Source organism: Pseudophryne corroboree, chromosome 11 (genome assembly GCF_028390025.1).
Source record: "Pseudophryne corroboree isolate aPseCor3 chromosome 11, aPseCor3.hap2, whole genome shotgun sequence".
Classification (NCBI taxonomy): domain Eukaryota; kingdom Metazoa; phylum Chordata; class Amphibia; order Anura; family Myobatrachidae; genus Pseudophryne; species Pseudophryne corroboree.
The window spans coordinates 342,932,900-342,959,438 of NC_086454.1; the positions used below are offsets into that span (position 1 = coordinate 342,932,900).

At 48.2% G+C, this 26,539-nt stretch overlaps 1 protein-coding gene and 1 non-coding gene across 2 annotated transcripts; one reads left to right on the top strand and one right to left on the bottom strand.

The window, feature by feature from the left end:
- Positions 1–291: 291 nt before the first annotated feature.
- HAS3 (hyaluronan synthase 3) lies at positions 292–25,113 on the bottom strand. Its single transcript, XM_063946242.1, has 3 exons — positions 24,508–25,113; positions 15,919–16,020; positions 292–2,979 (listed from the first exon to the last, which is right to left on the bottom strand). The coding sequence occupies exons 1-3, from the start codon at positions 25,111–25,113 to the stop codon at positions 2,050–2,052; spliced, it is 1,638 nt and encodes a 545-aa protein (XP_063802312.1). The 3' UTR covers positions 292–2,049.
- Positions 6,640–6,755, top strand: LOC134971076 (U5 spliceosomal RNA). Its single transcript, XR_010190221.1, has one exon. It is a non-coding gene; the product is annotated as a U5 spliceosomal RNA (small nuclear RNA).
- Positions 25,114–26,539: the final 1,426 nt, after the last annotated feature.

A 26,539-nucleotide genomic window follows, 5' to 3' on the forward strand; every position in this document is an offset into this window, starting at 1 on the left:
GGTAGTCTAAGATCTTTCTAGAGTGCCCAGCCTCCTTCGGAGCCCGCTATTCCCCATGGTCCTTACGGAGTTCCCAGCATCCACTACGGACTACGAGAAATAGAATTACCGGTGAGTAAATTCTTATTTGCAGTGTAAAAATAAAGCAGCCAGTATTTACCCTGCACAGAAACAAAATAACCCACCCAAATCTAAGTCTCTCTGCACATGTTATATCTGCCTCCCCTGCAGTGCACATGGTTTTGCCCAACTGCTAACAAAGTACCTGCTGCGATCAACTTGGAATTACCCCCTCTATGCTTTCCCGGCAGTGTTTGACTGTTGTCGGCAGTGATTGAGAATACAAATTCTTAGTAAATTACCGAGTTGCATCAAATAACAGCCGTGTTTGACCGATGGTGTATTCATTCGTGTTTGTGAACTTAGCCGGGGAAAACAATACGAATAGCCCCAACTCTGCTGAAATTTTAGTAAATTCCCGAGATGACACTTAGGAAAAAAAAAACTTGCACAAAATCGGGTGCTTAGTAAATATACCCCCATGTGTGGAACCCTCATACCTGATAATACCCATGACATATGTTATGTGGGCTTTGGTTACGGTGGGATATTACTGCACAGAGTTGCACGACGTAAGAATGGGCTAGGAGCGGCTGATGAGGAATGGTTACGCGTCGGTCTGCTACAGAGAGCGCCCCTGAGATGCATCTTGAGTATTGATATGGATAAAGCAGATGTACATTCTGTAAACCTGTGCGGAAATGTTGGCGTTGCCAGTGGTGATTGCTGGCACTACTCCCCAAACCCCCCCCCGACAGGTCTATACGGTAGATTTAAGGCTGCGTCTTAGAATGTAGTTCCGGAGACGTAAGTGTGCAGACACATCTTTGGTCATATGTAAGCATGGCATCTTAAGAAATTCCAGCCAAAATCATCGGCAAAACCACTACCAGTAACCCCCTGCCCCGGGCCACATTTAGGGACGCGGCCGTGCACAGAATCAGCCTCTCCGCCTGCAGTGCTGTCTCCATGTCACATTTTACCATTAGCCCCTTATTTCTTGGATCATTACAAACGTCTTGTCACTAGACGCAAAGTCCTATAATCTGGGTGATCACTGTGTCCATCAGGCAACTAAGTATATGTAGCCGTTCCTACAGATGTGTCCTCATACATCCAACCTCAGTACGTCACGCAGCGCCAGATGCCAGAGGAGTGAGCCGCCAGGTCCTGTGAAACCCCGCTAGAAGTCGGGCATATTTTTTTTTGCACCGGAAATGCATCATAGTCGCTGCGGGAAACTGTGCTGAGTAATGTGATATATGACACGTGTATATCTGTGTGTGACTGGGACTATATATGATGCTCGATGGACCGGGACATGGAAAAAAGCTGTGGCTGCTACATAGTAGCACTTAGTATACAGATACGGACTCCGTCACATAAAGATACACAAGTGACATATCAAATAATCAGCACATTCTCCTGGTGAGTCCTAGGGGCACGTGAAACACAAATTCACCTAAAAAAAAAAAAAAAAGACCCCGGCGCTTGGAGAACCTGACAGGACCTGGCGCGCCGACAGGGGGTGTTTGGCGCGGCTGCAGCAGAGATGTACGAGGTCACATTTGTGCATGAGTCTCCCATATGTTCGGGTGGAGGGGTCACCGATATATGCGTCTACGCCATAATGTTAGTAAGCTCTTCCCCTGCGGTGGATGCGGCTGTTCAATGCCCCATAAAGCTGTCTCACATGTATCATTGTGTTGGTGGCACAGTAGGCGAATTCTGGGCGTGTTAAGGCTGCGCCATCACTGGCTGGTATTGCTATAGGCAACGTGCTCTGATGATCTGCCTGAGGTATATGTTTGCATAGTACAGTCTGATCCCTGTAAGACTCTGCTGGTGAGATACAGTCCGTGGTCCTCCTGGCATCGCCCTCTCGGCCGTATACTTCTGTAGATCTTACATCTGATTGGTCCAGCCATATCCTCAATAATATATTCAAGTTTTGTAATGTCATTTGAAAGCTAGACCCTGCCCTCACTGTCACACCTCCGATAGGGCCAGGCTGTACAGTTCCTGCTTCTTTCCACACCGTCGGGCAACGATTGCCAGGTAGAGACTGAGCAGTGCCAACCAGTAACACCCGTACAGGACCGCTCCTGTTACCAGGAACAACAGTTCCGTATCAGTGAATGGATCCTGGCTCTGGCAGTACGCCGTGTACACTAGCCCACCCAGAAGGATACAGAACCACAACGACACGGGCACTATACCCATGAAGTTCACCACCAGCTTCCTCCGCCCAGACGTCCCCCATCCGGACTTGTTGATGGTGATGATGGCAAACATTTTGGCAGGTAGCAGACTGGTCATGTAGAGGAGAGAGTAGAGCGACATGAAGATCATCTCGGCGTTGCCACGCAGAAAGCAGGCATAGGTGGCCTTCACTATGCCCACAAGCTGCACCGTCAGCAGGAAGAGCATTATGTTCCAGATGCGGCCACGGTAGAAGAGCTGCACCACCGTGGCCACCAGGAAGAAAGGGAAGAAACCCGTGACCACGGACTCGTAGGTCATCCAGAGGTGATGCTTGTGGAACCACAGCGCGTTGTACAGCCACTCCCGGAAATATGATTTACTCCACCGCGTCTGCTGGTTCAGCCATCGCAGGTACTTGGTGGGCGTTTCCGTCAGGCACCTGGATCGGGCTGTGTACTTAGTCCGGTAGCCCATGCTCAGCACGCGATTGGTCAGGTGCCGGTCATCACCAAAGCTACACTTCTGGCCCAGGAAGGTCTGGTGGTACCAGTCTTCCAGAAAGTACTGCAGCAGAGTGTTCCGGTACATCCCCAGAGGGCCGCTGATGCACTGTACACAGCCAAAGTAGGACTGACACGCTCGCTCCACGTTAAACGCCATCCAGTACCGCACGCTGCTCAAGAAGGAGATCCAGGAGTCGTATTTATTCAGGATCTGTAGGGAAACAGCGGACATTAGAGGCAGACATACATGAAAAATGACTCTGTGGTCAGTACTGCAGAATAGTACGGTGAGGAACTAGCATTAGCCTCTGGTTCAGATTTCTTTATCATCCACTAGGGGTCACTGGAGTACTCTTGGGATATGGACGGGCGGAGCCGAACAAAGGCACTGAATATTCAAATTTAGGACTCTCCCCCCCCTCCATATCCCCAAGTACCTCAGTGTACTTTGCCAGTGTTTTTTCGGTGCTCACAGATGAACATCGGCTTGTGGCAATGGCCACTTTTCAGATTTTTATTTTTATTTTTAATTTTTACACTGCCCGTCTCAGTTTATGGAAAAACATGGGTCCGGGATGGTGTCGCTGCAAGGCAGCGGATGGCGTGTCGGTCCTCACAAAGAGCACCCTCACAGCCACAGGCGCTATAGACAAGCGCATGGCGTGTCGGTCCTCACAAAGAGCACCCTCACAGCCACAGGCAGCCATTGTCTCCTTTAAACTGAACGGAGCTTACAGAAAGAAGATCCGTTACAGCCAGGATAAGACAAAGAGCTGGAAGGAGCTTACACTTACAGAAGCTCCGTCACAGCCAAGATGAGGCTGAAACGGAGCTTGCAGAGAGAAGAGAAGGCGGCACAAGGTATGAGTGTCAGGGCGGTCAGCTCACGCTGCCGCCCTGCTGTGTGTGTGTTATGCTGTAGAAATGACATAGCCGCTGAGCACGTGAACTACACGCCGCTGAAGGTCTTGCTGAACGATGCGCAGAGCGGCCGCACGTCACTCAGACGTTGGCCGCTCTCACTGCGCTGATGGCCCGGTACGAGAATCTCCGTGCGCTGTACTAAGAGAGCGGCCGCACGTCACTCAGACGCCGGCCGCTCTCACTGCTCTGAGGGCACGGCACCGCTAGACGCTACCGCCATTCTCCTGGGCTGAACTAAGTAGAGCGGCCGCACGTCACTCAGACGCCGGCCGCTCTCACTGCTCTGCTGCGGCACCGTTACACGCCGCCGACATTCTCCGGGAGCTCAACTAAGAGAGCGGCCGCACGTCACTCAGACGCCGGCCGCTCTCACTGCTTTCATGGCCCGGCACCGCTACACGCCGCCGAGACAGTGGCCGCACGTCACTAAAGGACGCAGGCCACTTTTCCAAAGACACACCGCAGACACAGGGAGACTGTGTACTGCTGTAGGAAGCAGCTGCCGGACGGCTCCCCGGCGCTAGATCAGGCTCTCCTGCTCTCCCTGCTCCCGATCTCCGTACGCTGCAGGTAAGGGATGCAGGGGGGGGGGGGGAATAATACCCATAGCAGCAGCAAAGGCTGCATGGGTTCAAAATACACAAGCAGCGCAGCACGTTAACAGCACGTTTTATATATATAAATATAATGAAGCTTTTGCTGGCAATAATATCAGTATGAACTGTGATTATAGGTGTAAACACTTTGTATATATATATAATATATATATGAGGCTTTGGCTGGCAATAGGTTATCAGTGGCATAACCTATTACACGTTTAACCATGTTTTCTGTTATTTTTGGTTACAGTTGCATAAATACACTGCAGGCAGTGCTCATATTATTTGAATACATATATTTTACTGTATCCTATGTATAATAGGCTATTAAGCATAATAACTGTATAATAGGCTATTAAGCCTATATTAAAACTGCAGCAGGTACCCTGTACTATGATTTTCTGGGAAAGCATGGCATGACGGCCATTTTAATCATTGCTGGTTTTCCAGTTATAATTCCAGACCATACACCTCTACTCCACAAGGAGGCGCAGGGGTGTTAGTGGGAATTTTTTTTTTTTTTTTAGTTCAAGATAATTCTGGAACATTCCTGCCCTACATCTTTAAGCCACCAGAAGGCGCAGGGGTGTTAGTAGGAATTTGGTTCGGGTTTCATGCCCATGTGAACTGCTTTTCACATAAAGACTTTGGTTTCCTAATAAATATGCTGTTCAGCAATAACATATATATATAGATATATATGCCATATAATAATCGTGCAAGTGTCTGTCTGTTGCCTATTATGATGTCTGTCTACATAGCGAATAAGGCTCTAGTGCAGACTAAAAATGTTAACATTGGCAATTCAAATTAAAACAGCGGTAATCGGAGTCTCAGAATAACTCCGCCAGCGCTAACAAAAGACAATCTTTCCAAAGTGACAATTTTCCTTTGGGTACCAGAGTGTTTATTTCACTAGTCTTATAATTTAATGCACGATTCTATGTCAAATCTCACACCGATAACTACAAGTGAGCAGGGTACATTAGTCCAGCACTCAGATAGTGCGGGGTTTTAGACAACCATACATAATAGTTTCCAAAAGGACGCGATCCGCCATTGGTATATGCGTTTCTGTCAAACATTATAAAAACCACAGATACATTTGGGTCACTAGAATCTATCTATGGAACCATGCCGATCACGGTTAAAAGAAGCTGCAGAGTATATCTGTAAAGCTTTTGCTAACGCCGGTTATTTTCAAATTGTCGCTAGTTAAGCGCGACAAGCCCAGAGCTTGTTTGCTCCTAAATTGGATATATGTGTAACGACATTTTATCCCTTTACGATATTCTGCCATTAGCGCATACAATATACTTGTAACAGCGTTTTATTCTTTTATAAACATCAGTCACGTCTTGTAACGACAGGACGTTACAGTCAGCAAGCCAGTGGTTTGATGACCTCTTTTACATTTGTGGAAGTGCGTCTTTTCAGGTTACATTTGCGAGGTTTCATGACTTCAACTCATATATGTCTCAGCTATTTACAGCTTAGAGTACAAAACTGCTTCTGGCGAACGGTTTGGCAGGTTGTCATTTAGTCTTTGCTGGGTTATAAACCAGTCAATAGTACGCCAACAGAGTCAAAATGACTTATTCCCGTCTGTTTGAGCAAAATCAAACAGCTCCGTTGCAATATCAATCAGCAAGTCATTTACTACAGTTAGAAAATGAAAATGGATTTTCTGCAGTTAGTTTTTGCTTATTGCAGCCACAAAATTGTATAATTGCATTTGATCTTCACAATGCGTATTTACCCAGTCCGGTTTCTTCATCACAGGTTCTAGCGTTTGCAAATCGCCACAACCATTAACCATTTCATTTATACCGTTGCTTATCGCTGCCGGTATTTACCAAAGTGATGTTGGAATAATCGCTCATCTCACATAAGAACTATGTATCAACAAAGTTCCTCTATCTTGCGCTACTAAGGTATACTGCGGTAGCAGATTAAGTTCGAAAACAATCACATCTAAGTCGGTCTAAACGATGTCAATTCCTAGGTAAGATTATAAATACGGTAAATCAAAGACTTTTACCTACTACACCAGCAAGAACAAAGGTACACGCACATTAGCGGTACATTGGTGTATTCACTTATTAAGAATAAAGATGTGTTTTCAATCGCGTTTCTCACAGAGGGACAAGGGTGCGTATACTCTGGACGACAGTCACAGAGAGTCAGGATTTGTAGTTAAAATCAACGCAAAGGTTCTAAAACACGACAGATTGCTGTCAATAAATGTCCTAGAACTCTGTGCATTTTACAATGCAATAGATAAATGTCCTAGAACTCTGTGCATTTTACAATGCAATAAATAATTCGTTTTCAGTCTGTCCAGGGATAGACTCTGGGTTCTCTTCAGAACGAATAAATCTTTCGCTTTTTACTAAAGATTTCTGTAGACAGGAACAACCGTGAGTTTCATGTAATTTTGTTTTTTCATGCCTAGCTCACGCTGCCCTTAAGCAGTCAAACAAAGCAACGGCAGTTGCATACACAACAACCAGTGAAAACCAAGAAGCCGCATGGCAATGCGGCAGGTAACTCAAATCTTCAATGGCTCAGAACGCCATTATGTGAAAATGTCAAGACATCAATCCGTGAGTGGACATTTGTTAGACAAAAGATCTCACCCGTCAGGGTTTGGATCTTGAAAACTGGACATTAAATCCAGAGGTGTTTCATATGTGAGTCCACAGAAGGCGGTTACCCCAAGTATACATAATGGCATCTCGCCACAATTACAAAAGCTCAGTATATGTACATCACATTCATGGGGTCATTCAGCATCGTGTATCTGGCTCCACCATTTTCCGCTTCTCTCTTCGTTGCCAAAACGGATCAGAAGACAGTTCGTCACAGTCATACTGGTGGTATCTCATGGGTTTCGGAGAAGTTTGCTTCTCGAATTTTCAAGTAATACTTGCACACGATCTTGCCCCGCTCATAATACGGCCAACCTGTTACATCACGGAACGTTCTTTTACCCATAGTTACCTATGTACCTATTATCTATGTACCGCAGCTGCGGTTGACGGGGTGAGAGTTCAGACCTCTCTCTTAAAAAATAGAGAATTACAGTATCGGTTATACCAACCATGTTACGAAATAGTAAGCCGCTTAAGGCAGCTCATAATTAAAAAATTTCGTGTGCTTACATAGGTTGTAAACCTCGGAAGTTTCCAACATCATACTTCAAGTACCCGTATTCTGTTAAACGGGATGGGATGGAAAACTGCGTTCATCTGCACTAAGAGTGCAGGTATCTGTGTGGTAAACTTATTTTCAAAGCGTTTGCCTCTATTTACGTCTGTAAACATCTTTCTACAAGGTGTCACCAAAGTTCAGACTCTATTTATCCCACCTACAGCGCCAGGCGATTTGAGGTTGGGTTCAGATTTCTTAGTTTTCATATTTTGGAATCCTTTCAACAAATGGGAATTAAGTTTCATATTTTTGAACCCGTACAACAAATGGGTATTAAGTTCTCACTTTGGAAAACATTTTTCTTCTAGCCTTGGCTTCGCCAAGGGTGCTTCGGCAAGGATTTTGTTTTCATATTTGGGTGCCTTGTATTCCAAGCCACCGTATTTGAGTTTTCTCATTACAAAGCAGATCTTCCGACAAAATCCGCTTTCGTATTCTTCACATCAATATACCAATAGTGGTTCCTGTGGGGACAGCACATTCTAAAATTCTGAATGTGGTACACGCGTTACGCGTTTATATATGTAGTACGTGATATGAATACGTTGTTTGTTCTATATGATACTGCAAACTGGGGTTAGCTAGTTTCTCAGCAGATTTTATCCAGTTGGATAATAATGACTACAAGTCAGGCTTACTTAAGGCTAAGTTACAATCGCCTACGTCAGTAATAGCATCCCACAGGTTCTGTGGGAATGTCACACCCAGCGGGTCGTGGAGCGTCTACGACGCGGCTACATAGCCTTTAGTGCACCACGTTTGTGCACGTTTACACGTTATGAATGGTGGCGCCATCAGCATTTAGCTTTGGCTGCCTACTGTTACAAGTATCAAACAGCTCTCCCGCCCACGAGGGAAGCTTTGGTACGTCCCAAGAGTACTCCAGTGACCCCTAGTGGATGATAAAGAAAATAGGATTTTGGTACTTACCAGGTAAATCCTTTTCTTTGAATCCATAGGGGGCACTGGACGCCCACCCAGAGCAGTTTTACCTGGGTTGTTGTAAGCTCAAGGGAGCTTAGTGAACAAATTTAACTTGGATGGTATTAAGCTCGAAGGAGCTTAGGGTAACACATTTTCACCAATTGGCTCAAATTATAAAGTTCTATCGGTTAAGGTGTCAACTGTTTAGTTGACAATAAGGTTACGGATCAACTTTGTGGTTGTCCGTTATGTTATAGGGATTCTCCATTGTCAACCTCTCTATATCCTGTTCGCTCAGTAAAAAACACTGGCAAAGTACACTGAGGTACTTGGGGATATGGAGGGGGGGGGAGAGTCCTAAATTTGAATATTCAGTGCCTTTGTTCGGCTCCGCCCGTCCATATCCCAAGAGTACTCCAGTGCCCCCTATGGATTCAAAGAAAAGGATTTACCTGGTAAGTACCAAAATCCTATTTTTACGTTGGTGTTGATGCTCAGCGGAACCTACCGCAGGGGGCAAATTTATTTATGGCGGAAATCCATATGATAACTAGTGTTTCCGCCGGTGATAATTTCCCTATGAACCGGCTTGCTCGGTTATACATGCGCATATACCTTGAGACTGGCCCCTAAGCATTCCGGGCCAGTATCGCCGACAGCGAGATATTGCTCCGATATTCTACAGAGAGCTTTACGGCGGTAGGAAATCATCCTTATTGCCAAATAGTGGTAAATAGACCCCCACCCCTTCCAGGTCAGGAAAAGTGTTTCATGCAGTGTTTTCCAGACTCTTGGGGTCATTCCGAGTTGATCGCTCTCTAGCTATTTTCTCTGACGTCCTAGTGGATGCTGGGTACTCCGTAAGGACCATGGGGTATAGACGGGCTCCGCAGGAGACTGGGCACTCTTAAAAGAAAGATTAGGTACTATATCTGGTGTGCACTGGCTCCTCCCTCTATGCCCCTCCTCCAGACCTCAGTTAGTATCTGTGCCCGGCCAGAGCTGGATGCACCCTAGGGGCTCTCCTGAGCTTCCTAGAAAAGAAAGTATTTGTTAGGTTTTTTATTTTCAGTGAGATCTGCTGGCAACAGACTCACTGCTACGTGGGACTGAGGGGAGAGAAGCGAACCTACCTGCTTGCAGCTAGCTTGGGCTTCTAAGGCTACTGGACACCATTAGCTCCAGAGGGATCGAACACAGGCCCAGTCCTCGGTCGTCCGGTCCCGGAGCCGCGCCGCCGTCCCCCTTGCAGAGCCAGAAGAACGAAGAGAAGTTGAAAATCGGCGGCTGAAGACTCCGGTCTTCATTAAGGTAGCGCACAGCACTGCAGCTGTGCGCCATTGCTCCCTTAGCACACCACACACTCCGGTCACTGATGGGTGCAGGGCGCTGGGGGGGGGGCGCCCTGGGCAGCAATTAGATTACCTTACTTGGCAAAAAGCACATAATACAGTCTGATAAACTGTATATGTGCATTAACCCCCGCCATTAAAGTACATAAAAGGACAGAAGCCCGCCGCTGAGGGGGCCGGGCCTTCTTTCTCAGCACACCGGCGCCATTTTCTCTTCACAGCTCAGCTGGAAGGAAGCTCCCCAGGCTCTCCCCGGCAGTATCCTGGTACACAAAGGGTAAAAAAGAGAGGGGGGGCACATAAATTTAGGCGCAAAACTGTGTATATAAGCTGCTATAGGGGAAAAATCACTCAGTATAGTGTACATCCCTGTATTATATAGCGCTGTGGTGTGTGCTGGCATACTCTCTCTCTGTCTCTCCAAAGGGCCTGGTGGGGGAACTGTCTTCAAATAGAGCATCCCCTGTGTGTGTGGTGTGTCGGTACGCGTGTGTCGACATGTCTGAGGTAAAAGGCTCCTCTAAGGAGGTGATAGAGCGGATAAGTGTGTGGGAGGGTGTCTCCGTCAACAACGCCGACACCTGTTTGGATATGTGTAAGTGCTGAGGTAAAATTATTGCACAAAAGGTTAGGGAACAGAAAGGAAATCTACCCTGGTCTGTCCCTATGTCACAGAGTCCTTCAGAGTCTCTCTATGTTCACTATCCAAAATAACAAAGTATCGACACGGAGTTTAACTCCACTGTCGACTACGATAATGCAAAGTTACAGCCAAGAGGGCTAAAAGATATTCAATATATGATTATTGGAATAAAAGATGATTTGCATATCACTGATGAGTGATGACTCATCTGTCCCTGACACGAGAGTACACATGTTAAGGGGAAGAATGCTGAGGTAAATTTCCCTCCTCTCATGAGGAAAAAGAGCGGGAATCTCCAGACAAGAGACGGCAGCTTCCCACAAGAGAATTCTCAGGCTGTATCCTTTCCCCACTAGGGCCAGGATGTGTTGAGAATCTTCCCCTTGGGTGTCCTGTTTGCACTAGCTATTCTCAGGGATCTTGCAGATAACGTGCACATTCTAGTATACTACCCAGACAGGCGATTGTGTCGGCATGGGTTTATAGCGCTGTGGCAGCGTGGACAGGTACCTTATCAGCAGAGATTGAGACCCTAGTATGCATATAAATATTTTAAGATGCTGTCTTAAGTGATAGATATATAATTATAAAGCATGCCCAAAGGGACATGAGTATACTGGGTCCTAGAGACAAAAGCTATGTCGATTTCTGCTTGACGTGTCCTGTAGAATATACATTGGACAGATGATGCCGACTTAAGAGGCATATGGAAGGCTGAGGATTGTGTGGAGAAAGGTTCTCGGGCCTGGTCTCCACAGTTATAGCTGGTAATTCTGATATTTTGCCTTATATTCCTGCACAGCCTAGGAAAGCACGACATTATTAAATGCAGCTTTTCGAATAACGAAACAAGAAAGACTGAGGTGCGTCCTTTCTTGTCAGAGCCGGGGGCAGAGGAAAGAAGCTGTACAACACAGCTAGTCCCCAGGAACAGAAGTCCTCCCCGACCTCTACAAAAATCCACTGCATTTCGCTGGGGCTCCACAGGCGGAGTTAGGCCCGGTGGGGACACGCCTTCGTAAGTTCAGCCACAAGTGGGTTCACTCCCTGTTAGATCCCTGGGCAATAGAAATTGTATCGCAGGGATATAGGCTGGACTGTGAAAAGATGCCCCCTCACCGAGGACCCGGCGGGCTTCCCCCCAAGAGAGGGAGCCAGTGTTAACTGCAATTCGTAAATTGTATCTTCAACAGGTGGTGGTCAAGGGTCCCCTCCTTCAACAAGAGGGTGTTATTATTCGACCATGTTATAATCCCGAAACCAGACGGTTCGGTTAGACCCATATTGAATTAAAATACCTGAACATATACCTGAAAAGGTTCAGGTTCAAGATGGAATCGCTAAGAGCGGTCATTGCATGCCTGAATTGAATCGGGACATAAGGGATGCATACCTTCGTGTCCCCATTTATCCACCTCATCAGGCGTACCTCAAAATTGCGGTACGGGATGGTCATTACCAATTTCACCAAGGTAATGGCGGATATGATGGTGCTCCTGCGGAAGCAAGGTGTCACTATTATCACATACTTGGATGATCTCCTCATAAAAGCGAGATCAAGAGAGCAGTTGCTGGACAGCGTATCACCTTCTCTGGAAGTGAAACGGCAACACGACTGGATTCTATATATTCCAAAGTCGCAGTTGGTTCCTACAGCTCATCTGCCTCGCCTAGGCATGATCCTAGACACAGACCAGAAGAGGGTTTATCTCCCGATAGAGAGAGCTCAGGAGCTCATGACACTGGTCAGGAATCCATTGAAAACCAAAACAGGTGTCAGTGCATCACTGCACTCGAGTCCTGGGAAGGATGATGGCATCATACGAGGCCATCCCCTTCGGCTGGTTCCATGCAAGGACAATGGAACTTACTGAACAAGTGGTCCGGATCACATCTTCAGATGTCTCTCCTGTGGTGGCTGCGGAGTGCTCACCTTCTCGAGGGCCGCAGATTCGGCATTCAGGACTGGGTCCTGGTGACCACGGATGCAAGCCTCCGAGGGTGGGGGGCAGTTACACAGGGAAGAAAATTCCAAGGTTTGTGGTCAAGCCAACAGACTTGCCTTCACATCAATATCCTGGAACTAAGGGCCATATACAACGCCCTAAGTCAAGCGGAGTTCCTGCTTCGCGACCAACCGGTTCTGATCCAGTCAGACCGCAGGGGCTCATGTAAACCACCAGGGCGGCACAAGGAGCAGGGTGGCGAGGGTAGAAGCCACCAGAATTCTTCGCTGGGCGGAGAATCAAGTAAGCGCACTATCAGCAGTGTTCATTCCGGGAGTGGACACGACCTCCACCCGGGAAAGTGGTGACTTCATCAGGAAGTCTTCACGCAGTTTTGCAAATTGATGGAAACTGCCTCAGGTGGACTACATGGCGTCCCACCTCAATAAATAGATAAAAAAGGTTTTACGCTGGGTCAAGGGACTCTCAGGCGATAACTGTGGTCGCACTAGTAACACCGTGGGTGTTCCAGTCGGTCTATATATTCCCTCCTCTTCCTCTCAGACCCAAGGGCTGAGAATTGTAATAAACGGAGGAGTGTGAACAATGGCCCTCATTCCGAGTTGATCGGTCGCAAGGCGAATTTAGCAGAGTTACACACGCTAAGCCGCCGCCTACTGGGAGTGAATCTTAGCTTCTTAAAATTGCGACCGATGTATTCGCAATATTGCAATTACTAACTACTTAGCAGTTTCAGAGTAGCTTCAGACTTACTCTGCCTGTGCGATCAGTTCAGTGCTTGTCGTTCCTGGTTGACGTCACAAACACACCCAGCATTCGCCCAGGCACTCCCACCGTTTCTCCGGCCACTCCTGCGTTTTTTCCGGAAACGGTAGCGTTTTCAGCCACACGCCCCTGAAACGCCGTGTTTCCGCCCAGTAACACCCATTTCCTGTCAATCACATTACGATCGCCGGAGCGATGAAAAAGCCGTGAGTAAAATTACTTTCTACATAGTAAAGTTACTTGGCGCAGTCGCAGTGCGAACATTGCGCATGCGTACTAAGCGGATTTTCATTGCGATGCGATGAAAAATACCGAGCGAACAACTCGGAATGAGGGCCAATATTCTTTGCTCCGGATTGGCCAAGAAGGACTCGGTACCCGGAACTGCAAGAAATGCTCTCAGAGGACCCATGGCCTCTGCCTCTCAGTCAGGACATGTTGCAACAGGGACCCTGTCTGATCCAAGACTTACCGCGGCTGCGTTGGACGGCATGGCGGTTGGACGCCGGATCCTAGCGGAAAAGGGCATTCCGGATGCAGTTATTCCTACGCTGATAAAGGCTAGGAAAGACGTGACAGCAAGACTTTTTCACTGTATATGGCGAAAATAGGTTGCTTGGTGTGAGGCCGGGAAGGCCCTACAGAGGAATTCCAGCGGGGTCGATTCCTGCACTTCCTACAGTCAGGAGTGACTATGGGCCTAAAATTAGGATCCATAAAGGCCAAGATTTCGGCCCTATCCCTTTTTCTCTCAAAAAGAACTGGCTTCACTGCCTGAAGTTCGGACGTTGTTACAGGGGTGCTGCATATTCAGCCCCTTTTGTGCCTCCAGTGGCACCTTGGGATCTTAACGTGTGTTGTATTCCTAAAATACCACTGGTTTGAGCCACTTAAGACCGTGGAGCTAAAATATCTCACGTGGAAAGTGGTCATGCTTTTGGCCTTAGCTTGGACTAGGCGTGTGTCAGAATTGGCGGCTTTGTCATGTAAAAGGCCATATCTGATCTTCCATATGGAAAGGGCAGAATGGAGGACTCGTCCCCAATTTCTCCCTAAGGTGGTATCATCGTTTCATTTGAACCAACCTATTGTGGTGCCTGCTGTTACTAGGGACTTGGAGGATTCCAAGTTGCTGGACGTAGTCCGGGCCCTGAAACTTTATGCTTCCAGGACGGCTAGAGTCAGAAAAACTGACTCGCTATTTATCCTGCATGCACCCAACAAGCTGGGTGCTCCTGCTTCAAAGCAGACTATTGCTCGCTGGCCTGTAACACCATTCAGCTTGCACATTCTGCGGCTGGACTGCCGCATCCTAAATCAGTAAAAGCCCATTCCACGAGGAAGGTGGACTCTTCTTGGGCGGCTGCCCGAGGGGTCTCGGCTTTACAACTTTGCCGAGCTGCTACTTGGTCGGTTTCAAACACTTTTGCAAAATTCTACAAGTTTGATACCCTGGCTGAGGAGGACCTTGAGTTTGCTCATTCGGTGCTGCAGAGTCATCCGCACTCTCCCGCCCGTTTGGGAGCTTTGGTATAATCCCCATGGTCCTTACGGAGTACCCAGCATCCACTAGGACGTCAGAGAAAATAAGAATTTACTCACCGGTAATTCTATTTCTCGTAGTCCGTAGTGGATGCTGGGAGCCCGTCCCAAGTGCGGACTCTCTGCAATACATGTATATAGTTATTGCTTAACTAAAGGGTTATTGTTTGAGCCATCTGTTGAGAGAGGCTCAGTTTTTGTTCATACTGTTAACTGGGTATAGTTATCACGAGTTGCACAGTGTGATTGGTGTGGCTGGTATGAGTCTTACCCTGGATTCCAAATCCTTTCCTAGTAATGTCAGCTCTTCCGGGCACAGTTTCCCTAACTGAGGTCTGGAGGAGGGGCATAGAGGGAGGAGCCAGTGCACACCAGATATAGTACCTAATCTTTCTTTTAAGAGTGCCCAGTCTCCTGCGGAGCCCGTCTATACCCCATGGTCCTTACGGAGTACCCAGCATCCACTACGGACTACGAGAAATAGAATTACCGGTGAGTAAATTCTTATTTTTTGCAGCGCTGCGATCAGGTCAAAACTGCGCATGCGTATGCACCGCAATGCGCAGGCGCGTCATACTGATACAAAGCGGATCGGTGCTAGGCGATGGATTTAACTAATCCATTTGCACAGCCGATCGCAAGGAGAATGACAGGAAGAGGGTGTTTGTGGGTGTCATCTGACCGTTTTCAGGGAGTGGTTGGAAAAACGCATGCGCGTCCAAGCGTTTGCAGGGCGGGTGTATGACGTCAATTCCGGGACCGGACAGGCTGATGTGATCGCAGCGGCTGAGTAAGTTCAGACCTACTCAGAAACTGCACAAACTATTTTCGTACCGCTCGGCTGCACATGCGTTCGCACACTTGCAAAGCGAAAATACACTCCCCCATAGGTGGCGACTATCTGATCAGAGCGCTGCAAAGAGTAGCTAGCAAGCGATCAACTCGGAATGACCCCCCCCCCCTGTCCCCAGGGCACCCTAACACTCTAGGTTTTAAGGATATCCATGGTTGACCACAAATGGTTTATTCAGAATGAACTAGGTACTAATTAAGTCACCTATGCTTAAGCATGGATATCCTGAAAACCTGGAGTGTTAGGGTGCCTTGGGGACCCAGTTTAGGGAACCCCTGGTTTAATAGCTAAAATACGACAATCAACATGAAGGGAATGCCCTTTTTATGTAAGCCACAAGGAAGGGAAAACAAATGCTTTATTGTTACCTGCACATCTCCCCCAACTCCACCCACATCGGGGTCTTCCTCCAAGATACGCAGCATTTCCACCGTGCACGCCGAGTCCAGTACCGTGTCGGAATCACACACCTACAACCAGATGGAGACAGCGTGACACCACGGCTCAGCACTCAGTGGCCGGACAGTGACTTTCAGTAGATTAATATGTGACACAGTGGGGACATTTGTTCTGCGGGCTGGATCAGCATGTTTATCATCATCTATGGGGGCAGCACGGTGACACTATGGTTAACATTGCTTTATACTGGTGTGGAGTTTGTATGTTCTCTATGTGTTTGTGCAGGCTCCCTCTGGTCTCTGTTCACAAGCAGAATGATACTGGTAAGTTACCTGGCTGCTATAATGGCCCCTTGTGTGTGGTGGGAATTTAAGATGTTAGATTTGGGTGGGTTATATTGTTTCTGTGCAGGGTAAATACTGGCTGCTTTATTTTTACACTGCAATTTAGATTTCGGTCTGAACACACCCCACCCAAATCTAACTCTCTCTGCACATGTTACATCCGCCCCACCTGCACTGCAGCATGGTTTTGTCCATTAGTGTGCTTTTTTTGGTTGTCTCTTACGTCCTAGTGGATACTGGGGTTATGTACTTTAGTACCATGGGGTATAGGTCAGGTCCACTGGATCCTGGCACTTTAAAACCTTTAGTGTGTGTATGTGTGCGCTGGCTCCTCCCCTCTATGCCCCTCCTACCAGACTTAGTTTAGAAAAATGTGCTCAAGGAGCCGGCTGCATTTCTCTGGAGAGTTTCCTTTATTTTTTATTTTAGTTCGTTATTTTCAGGTAGCTCTGGTTGGCAAGCAGGCTACCTGCTTCGTGGGACTAAAGGGAGGTACTCACGGAGCGATAATCTAGATTTTCAGCAAGATCGCTCCGTGTGTAGTCCTAACAGCGATAGCGATGCGCAGCCCCACGCATCGCTATTGCTGGTGCTAGATTGGCCTGCATGCAGGCCAATCTAGCGGGTCGCTCACTTCACCCGCTGGGTGAAGTGAGCGCCCCCCCCCCCGTCTCCCCCCGCACGCTCAGCACACATCGCGCTGTGCTGAGCGGCGGGAGAGATGTGTGCTGAGCGGTTCGCTCAGCACACATCTCTCCCGCATCGGGCCGTGAGTACTGGCCTTTAGAGGGGGGACGAACCAATCTCCTGAGGGTTAATGGTTCGTAATCCCAGCTGACAGGACACTGAGCTCCTGAGGTGCTGTTCACACATCGTTAGTATGTGTGCCCACGCTGGCAGCCAGCCGCCACCCTCTAACAGATGCTGAAGATCAAGGTGCGGTGAGTGTTACACCAGGGTCCCAGTTAGCGGGTCCCCGGTGCAGTTTTGGCGACATGTCGCGCGGTGGTCACGGGCCACGAGCTGTGGTGCCCGCCGTGGACATTACTGGTTCTCCTCAGCAGTGCTCACTGTCAGACAAGGCTTTGTGTGTACTGTTATGGTTTTACTGTGTTTTAACATGGCCAGTATAAAAAACAGGCTACAGGGACGGCGCGCCATTGCAAGGGGTGGGGCTTCCCGGAGCGGGACCAGAGGCGGGAAGGCACCATTTCCTGCCGCTTCATCAAGGCTGCATGAACGCTGCTCCTCCGGGGATCCATGCTGTTACAGACTTCTGTCCTGGTACCAGGGGGTCATAGCAGGGGGGGAGCACACCAGCGGTAGCACCGCTGCACTTATACAGGTTGTACACTTACATTCACACATTGGGCTGCTGTGTTTGTGAGCTGGTCTCCGTTTCCTCAGTGTCACTCCAGGGGCTCTCTAGGGTCTGTGTGGAGGTGTTTTCAGTGAGCTGCGCTGTATTTTCAGTTGTGTAAATATGTCTGCGGACATGGTTATGTGTGCTGCTTGTAACTCTACCCCTTCATCAGTGGGGTCCCTCATTTGTGAACAGTGCTCTGTATCTCCACAGGGACACAGTTCACAGGCACCTGACTGGTTAGATAATTTTAAGAGCATGATTCAGAATGTCAATTCAGAATTAGCTGCAGCTAAAAAGGAGAGACAGGTGTTGAAATAGTCTATTGATTGTATGGCAAAAACAGCAGATACCAGAAAGGCTTCTCAGCCCAGTCTGTTGGTTTCAGATAAATGCTCACTGCCACAGGTGCTCCAGTCTGATTCTGGTCAGTCTGATGTGGATGATGATGATGATGATATGGATGAGGACAGCTCTCTGTCCCCAGAGGTGGAGGTCCTCATTTATGCTGTAAGTGAGGTCCTTCACATACCGGATCAGGAGGCGGAACCAGATGAGGAGTTGCAGTTTAATGTCAGATCCAAGACCTCAGCCACGTTTCCTGTGTCTAAGGAATTAAGCTCCCTGGCCAAGGAAGTGTGGTTAAACCCTGATAAGAAATGTAAAATATATATGGTTGCACTACTGCTATGGCTGTTTCGGCACGCAGAGCTCTGTGGTTACGTCAATGGTCAGCGGACGCTGATTCCAAAAAGGGTGTATAAAATCTTCCCTTTACGGGTGATGCCTTGTTTGGGGACGAATTAAATAAATGGATCTCCCAGGCAACGGCGGGTAAGTCAAACTATCTGCTGTCGGCTGCGCCACCTGCTAGACGTTCTTACACAGGACCCTCCTTGCAATCCTTTCGTGTGGCAAGACTCAGAAGCAGGGGCAGGGGAGTCTCCACCACTCCGAGAGTATCTTGTGGTAAGTCCCGTAAACCTGCAGCTGCTGCCTCCCTGGACCAGACCACCGGATCCCCTGCCGCTAAGCCTTCCTCGTGATGGTTGGCCCTACAGCGGCAAGGTGACTTTCAGGTGGGTGCTCGCCTTCAACACTTTGCCCACATGTGAGCAAAGTCCTGCCAGGATCTTTGGGTGAGGGACCTCATTTCCCAGGGATACCAGCTGGAATTTCAAGCACTCCCTCCTCACAGATTTTTCAAATCAGGCTTGTCAGCTTTACCCGCAGCAAGAGTTACCTTGAAGAGGCTATTCAAAAACTTTTGTGGACAGGGGTGGTGGTCCCAGTACCTCCTTTGTTACGCAACAGGGGTTTTTACTCTGGTCTTTTTGTCGTTCCAAAACCAGACGGTTTGGTGCGACCCATCTTGAACTTGAAGTCTATCAACCCGTGTCTGCGGGTGTTCAAATTCAAGATGGAATATCTGCGGGCAGTGGTGTCCAGTCTAGAGGAGGGGGAATCCCTGGTATCCCTAGATGTCAAGGATGCTTACTTACACATTCCCATGTAGCCCCCTCATCAGGCTTACCTCAGGTTCGCCATCTTGGATGACAATTTCCAGTTTCAGGCCTTGCCCTTTGGCCTGTCCACAGCTCCGAGGGTCTTCACCAAAATCATGGCGGAGATGATGCTGCAACTGCGCATGATGGGGGTCAACTTAGTCCCCTACTAGGATGATCTCCTGATAAGGCTATGTCCAGGGAGCGTCTACTGCACAGCTTTGAGCCGACGACTCACCTGCTTACGGATCACGGGTGGATCCAAAATTTCCAGAAATCTCACCTGGAACCGACCCAGCGTCTTCAGTTCCTGGGAAAGATATAGTGTCTCAGAAGGTATTTCTTCTGATGGACAAAGCCTTGGCTATCCAGGCTATGGTCCGCTCAGTGCTCCGTCCTCGCAAGGTATCCATCCATCTTTGCCTACATTTGCTGGGCAGGATGGATGCTGCTTACGGGGCAATCCAATATGGCAGATTTCATGCCCGGCCATTTGAGCTGGATCTGCTGGACAAATGGTCGGGGTCTCACCTGCACATGCATCAGGAAGTGACCTTATCGCCGAAGGCCCGGATTTCTCTATTATGGTGGCTGCAAGTTCCTCACCTGGTAGAAGGCAGGAATTTCAATATCCACTCGTGGATTCTACCGACAACAGATGCCAGCCTCCGGTGTCAAGGGGCCCAGTTCCAGGGGATATGGTCACGTCAGGAATCTGCTCTGGAACTCACGGCTATTTACAATGCCCTTCTGCAAGCTTCTCATCTCCTGAGGGATCGGGCGATCCAAGTTCAATTAGACAACGCCACGGCGGTGGCGTACATTGAGGGTAATTCAGACCTGATCGCTAGCTACTGTTTTTTGCAGCGCTACGATCAGGTCTGAACTGCGCATGCGTATGCACCGCAATGCGCAGGCACGTCGCACGGGTACAAAGCGTATCGTTGCTGTGCAATGGGTTTTACGAAGAATCCATTCGCACAGCCGATCGCAAGGTGATTGACGGAAAGAGGGCGCGTGTGGGTGGCAACTGACCGTTTTCAGGGAGTGGTTGGAAAAACGCAGGCGTGTCCAAGCATTTGCCGGTGGGTGTCTATCGTGAATTCCGGTCCCGGACAGGCTGAAGTGATCGCAGCGGCTGAGTAAGTTCTGGGCTACTCAGAAACTGTACAAGATCTTTTTGTACTGCTCGGCTGCACATGCGATCGCACACTTGCACAGCTAAAATACACTCCCCTATGGGCGATGACTTTGCGAACGCAGAACTGCAAAAAACAGCTAGCGAGCGATCAGGTCTGAATTACCCCCATAAACCAACAAGGGGGAACAAGAAGCAGAGCGGCGATGCGAGAAGTGGCAAATATCCTCCTCTGGGCGTAGGCCAACGCAAAGGCCATCTCAGCCATATTCATTCCAGGAGTGGACAACTGGGAAGCGGACTTCCTCAGCAGACACAACCTCCATCCGGGAGAATGGGGCCTACATTCCCAGGTGTTTCAACAGTTAATTTACCGGTGGGAATGTCCGCAGACAGATCTGATGGCTTCTCGTCTCAACAAGAAGCTAGGTCGTTACTGTTCCAGAACGAGGGATCCGCAGGCTGTAGCAGTGGACGCACTGACAATGCCTTGGACGTACCGGTTTGTGTACCTATTCCCTCCTCAACCGCTAAACCCAAGGGTTCTAAAAAGACTAAGAAGGGAAAGCGTTCAAACAATTCTAATTGCCCCAGATTGGCCTTGACGGGCATGGTACTCGGACTTCCTACCCATGTTCTGAAGGATCCCTGGCCTCTACCGCTCCAAAAAGATCTTCTTCAACAAGGTCCGTTCGTCTATCCAGACTTACAGCGGCTATGTTTGACGGCTTGGAAGTTGAGAGGGAGATTCTAGCAAGAAAACGTCTTCTCTCCCGGGATATTTCCACCATGGTCCAGGCCAGAAAGGTGGTTACGTCAAAACATTATCATTGTATCTGGAAAAAGTATGTTTCCTGGTGTGAAAGTAGAAAGATGTCTCCCGTGGAATTTGGAATTGGTCGTTTTCTACTTTTCCTGCAAGCGGGAGTGGATATGGGCCTATGTTTAGTCCAGATTTCGGTGCTCTCTATAATCTTCCAGAAACAACTTGGCATGTTGCCGGAAGTACAAACTTTCCTAAAAGGAGTTCTTCATATGCAACCGCCCTTTGTGCCTCCCACGGCTCCGTGGGATCTCAATGTGGTTCTGTCCTTTCTTCAATCTGACTGGGTTGAATCCTTACATAGGGTGGAGTTGAAATGTCTCACCAGGAAGATGGTGATGTTACTAGCATTGGCGTCTGCCAGACGTCTCTCTCTGAATTGGGGGCCTTATCCTGTAAGAGCCCTTATTTGATTTTCCATGAGGACAGGGCAGAACTCAGGATGCGTCTTCAGTTTTTGCCAAAAGTGGTTTCAGCTTTTCATATCAATCAACCTATTGCGGTTCATTCCATTGGGCCAGAGTCCTTGGATGTAGTGAGGGCTCTGAAGATTTATGTCAAGAGGACGGCTCATCATCGGATATCTGATTCGCTGTTTGTCCATTCTGATGCCACCAAGATTGGTCGTCTGGATTCTAAGCAATCAATTTTCTTGTTGGCTCAGGTTGACCATTTAACAGGCCTATACTTCGGAGACTCTGCCTTTGCCGATGTCTATTCAGGCCCAGTCGACGAGGTCTGTGGGCTCTTCCTGGGCGGCTGCCCGGGGTGTCTCGGCCTTAAGGTTGGGCCGAGCTGCTATTTGGTCTGGTTTGAACACTTTTGTTAAGTTCTATCGGTTCGACACCTTGGCCAAGGATGACCTTCAGTTTGGTCAGGTGGCTTTACAGGAGTCTCGGCACTCTCCCACCAATTTGGGAGCTTTGGGACTTCCACGTGGTATGAAAGTACAGAACCCCAGTATCCACTAGGACATAAGAGAAAATATGAATTTGATACCTACTGGTAATTCCTTTTCTCGTAGTCCGTAGTGGATACTGGGTGCCCGCCTCAGTGCTTCGATTCCTGCTTACCTGAGTAAGTATTTGGTTGGCCCGCCGTTATGGTCCCATTATGTTGTTAGGATAGCTGTTCTATCCTGGTTAGGTTGGTGTTGCTATCCTCTGTTCTGGTTAGCACCCTCCTTTCGGTTCTTGTTGCGTGTTGGCTTGTTACCTCACCGCTGTTGTATTTGTTTCTTCTCTCGTGGTATGTCCGTCTCCTCGGGCACAGTTTTCTTAGACTGGGTCTGGTAGGAGGGGCATAGAGGGGAGGAGCCAGCACACACATACACACACACTAAAGGTTTTAAAGTGCCAGGCTCCAGTGGACCCGATATATACCCCATGGTACTAAAGTACAGAACCCCAGTATCCACTACAGACTAGGAGAAAAGGAATTACCGGTAGGTATCAAATTCCTATTTACTAACACACCTGAATAACCCCGATGTCTGCTGAACCTGAGGCCCTTTACCTTTATTTTGTCAATGGCAGCTCCGAGCCTTGTGTAACCAGCCCTGGGAAGTGTGACGAGCGTCCCTCCCTTGCAGCATGCTGAGGCTGGTCACCATCAGTGTAACTTGCACAGCACAGCGGGATAGTAAGGGATTAGAGTGTATGAAACCCCGTCCGTCTTCCCACTAATGCACACAAAGATCTGACGTCCTGCTGCTTGGTGGCCGCTAGCAAGTGAGACTAAGTATTGCTGCATTAAAATGACAAACCTCTCTGCTTTCCTCAAACAGGGCTATCCAGAAAACCTAGCTTGTTTATTAACACCATCATAGCAATGTTATTCACACAGTGCCTGATCCAGGTCTGATCGCTAATCTGGAAAAGTTGCAATGAAGACTTCATACCATGCAGCGTTTTCCTATATCACACCCATCAGATTTACAGTTTATAGTACTGTATTTGTGCCATGTGCAAGTAACTATGACCCTGACTCCCGATCTCCTGCGCTTTATGCAGAGCTGAACACAATGCCGATATTTACGGAGACGAGCGATTATCGGCCGGCCGTGTGCGTCGCAGTCCCACGTACTCATACAGTGGCTGACAGGCACGGACCGCTTGTGGTAGGTCACGGGGAGTAGTGGAAAAACCACACACCGTCACAACCGTTTTCAGAGCGTGTCTCAGCCTACCACTGCGATCCCGTATGCAGAAAACATGGCGGCTGCGTCTCCGTTCCCGCAGCCATTCTGTGCAATCATAGCTACTCAGAACTGCGACTGAATGATCTGCAAACTATACTGCGACACAGATGCTGGGACCAGCCAATCCGCCTGCGGGCGTCTCTATACAAATCCAGACGTCTGTGTCGTTCGCACAGTATCTGCGCATGGTGTCGCAGCTGCGGATGCATTAGCACGCAACTATGAATCAAGCATTAAGAACATAAAGCGCTTCTACCTCCAGTACAGAAGGGGAGGGAATTTCTAGCACACACTTTGGAGAATGGAGGTGCTTCTAATGGGCTGCGGTTTGTAGCAGAAAACAAGCCTTCTGTAACGTGTCATATAATACTATATAAATAGCGGTGCGAAAGGTGCCTGACTGCAATGTAAGGGGTGATGGCTTCAAGTCCCAGATATAACAGTGTTATATATAATACTATATAAATAACTTTGTGAGCAAGATGCCTGACTGCAATGTAAGAGGTGATGGTCTCGAGTCCCAGGTATAACCATGTTCTATAATACTATATAAATAGCTTAATGAGTAAGGTGCCTGAGTGCAATGTAAGAGGTAATGGCTTTAAGTCGCAGGTATAATAGTGTTATATAATACTATATAAATAACTTTAAAAGTGACATGCCTGACTGCAACAAAAGAGATGATGGGCTTGAGTCCCGGGTATAACAGTGTTCTATAATACTACATAAATAGCTTCACTAGTTAGGTGCCTGACTGCAATGTAAGAGGTGATGGGCTTCAGTCGCGGGTATAACAGTGTTCTATAATACTACATAAATAGCTTCACTAGTTAGGTGCCTGACTGCAACAAAAGATATGATGGGCTTGAGTCCAGGGTATAACAGTGTTATATAATACTGCATAAATAGCTTAATGAGTAAGGTGCCTGACTGCGATGTAAGAGGTGATGGGTTTGAGTACAGGGTAGAACAGTGTTATATAGTACTACATAAATAGATTCATGAGTAAGGTGCCTGACTGAAATGTAGGAGGTGATGGGTTTGAGTCCAGGGTATAACAGTGTTATATATACTTTATAACTTCATTAGATCATAAATCCTGTGGGAAAACGTAATAAAAGTTATGTTAGTGTGCTAAGCATTCTATAAATCGCTGATCCTTCATTTAAGCTTCATCATTCTTACCTGAACATAGTCCACACTGTCGCCAAGGGCCCGGAATGCAGTGTACATAACTTCTCGCTTCCCTCCCCACTTCTGCATGATACAGGAGTAATGGAACTTCTGCACCAGCTCCTGGACACCTCTCTCCCCATCCTGCCCCCCCTCTGCCGTCTCATGGTAGTTGCTGTCCCACAGGTAGCAGCAGGTGCCTTCCGATCCCATCACCTCTCGGAAGATGTCCATCATGTATCTATCGTCTTCTGAATTTCCGTCCACCACCATGACCACTCGCAGGTGGGGGTAGGAGAGACGCCGGACTGACTGCAGGCATTTCCTCAGGTACTCCGGGTCTTCCTGATAGGCTGCGATGCACAGGGCCACTGAGGATGTTCCCGTAGGGATTTTCCCACCTTTCCGCATTCGCCTGTGCTCCAGGAAAGCAAAGAGGCTCTGAGTGAGCAGATGTAATCCCAGGATAGCGCCGTACAGCCCGAAGGAGAGGTGATGGTGGTCGGTGTGTATGAACTGGTACCCCGTCACGTAGGCCGCCAGTATGCCCCCCAGGACCAGCAGAGCAAACAGGCTCGTGCCTAGGATCTTCAGAGAGGTCTGCAGCCGTCCAGGCATCTGTGCCAAGAGAGAGATTGAGGCAGAGAGGAATCAAGCACAGACAAACCCATATGCAGAGACACCTAAAGCACCAAGCCAATACACGCCGGCCTCCCAGTTTACACGCTGTGTCTGCCAGTAAGCTGCGCAATTACATTTGGTAATTGTTTTAATTACATATGTCGTTTCACTGTCTTCTTACCTTGCAGAAGTTCACTTTGGAACAAAAGAGTTAAGTATCCCTTATCCTACAAATGCGATGCCCTCATGCCCAGAAACAGAATTGCTGCCAGCGACTCATTGACTCATAATTAGGGCTTCCTTACTGGTAGGTGAAAAGCCAGTGGCTGAGATAGAACCTCAGTTCTCAGATGACTGATCTGCTGGGAACCGGCAATTACCAGTGCGGCTGGGACCTGTTATCCCGCAGTTATGCCGCCAATCTTCTGTTATTACTTCTGGAGTGTTCACTTACTGGGAACGCTGGTCCTGTGCGCAATCTGTAACACTACAAGGTCAGAGGTAGACAGCACGGGGGGGGGGGGGGGGGGGTGCGCCAGTTGCTGTGGAACTACAAGTCCCAGACAGAGGCGGAAAGGCAATTCATTCTGGGACTTGTAGTTCCACAGGTGGGCGGCCCGCATTGCTTAAGCCTGATCTACAGCAACCTAGTTCTTAAAACGTGTCACATGATTCTCCCACCAACTTCATTCTCCACCAGCCTGAAGGAGTTAATTAGGAAGAGGAGGAAATGGAAAAGTTCCCTTTTAATGAACATCCTGGGAAACAAAGGAGATGAAAGGAGCTGGATGATGAGGAGCGAGTTGGGAGGGGGGTGGGGGGGCAGGTAATTACAGGTTACATCTGAAGGAGACTTCTGAAGGAAGGATCATGGCTACAAAGCCTACAGGTACCGAACCTGAAGCCCCGGCTGTGAGCTCAGCCATAGGTTTACATAAAGGGCTGTCCTGATTCCAGCGTAATTCCCCTTATTATACAGCCTTCAGATCTTTCTCAATCCACCGCTTTTATTTTTACTGTAAAGGTATTTGCATTCAGAAGACTTTATTTGGATTGTGCCTTTGTGCAACTTTTACTAATGCGCCATCATTCGTGATCCCCTCTGTGTTCTTCAGCACTGCATTAGGCTCTGGACAGGGCTGAAAGGCACAGAAAGATGATGCAGTGTACCTAGTTAACATTTGAGTATTGAAAGCCACATTACGGGCCCCAGCTTTCTGTGTATGGCTCCCTCTGTACCCTGCATGCGGGGACATATAAGTCTCTGACACCCTATAGTGTGGGCTTCAGTTAGCTTTCACTCTCCATATTCTTTGGGGCGATTCAATTGTTTAATAGGCACCCATAATTGCATATCGTCCGTCATTTAAGACGGGGCGGTGTGCAATTGTTTGGTTGCCCATTGTTTTTGCACGCTGATCAC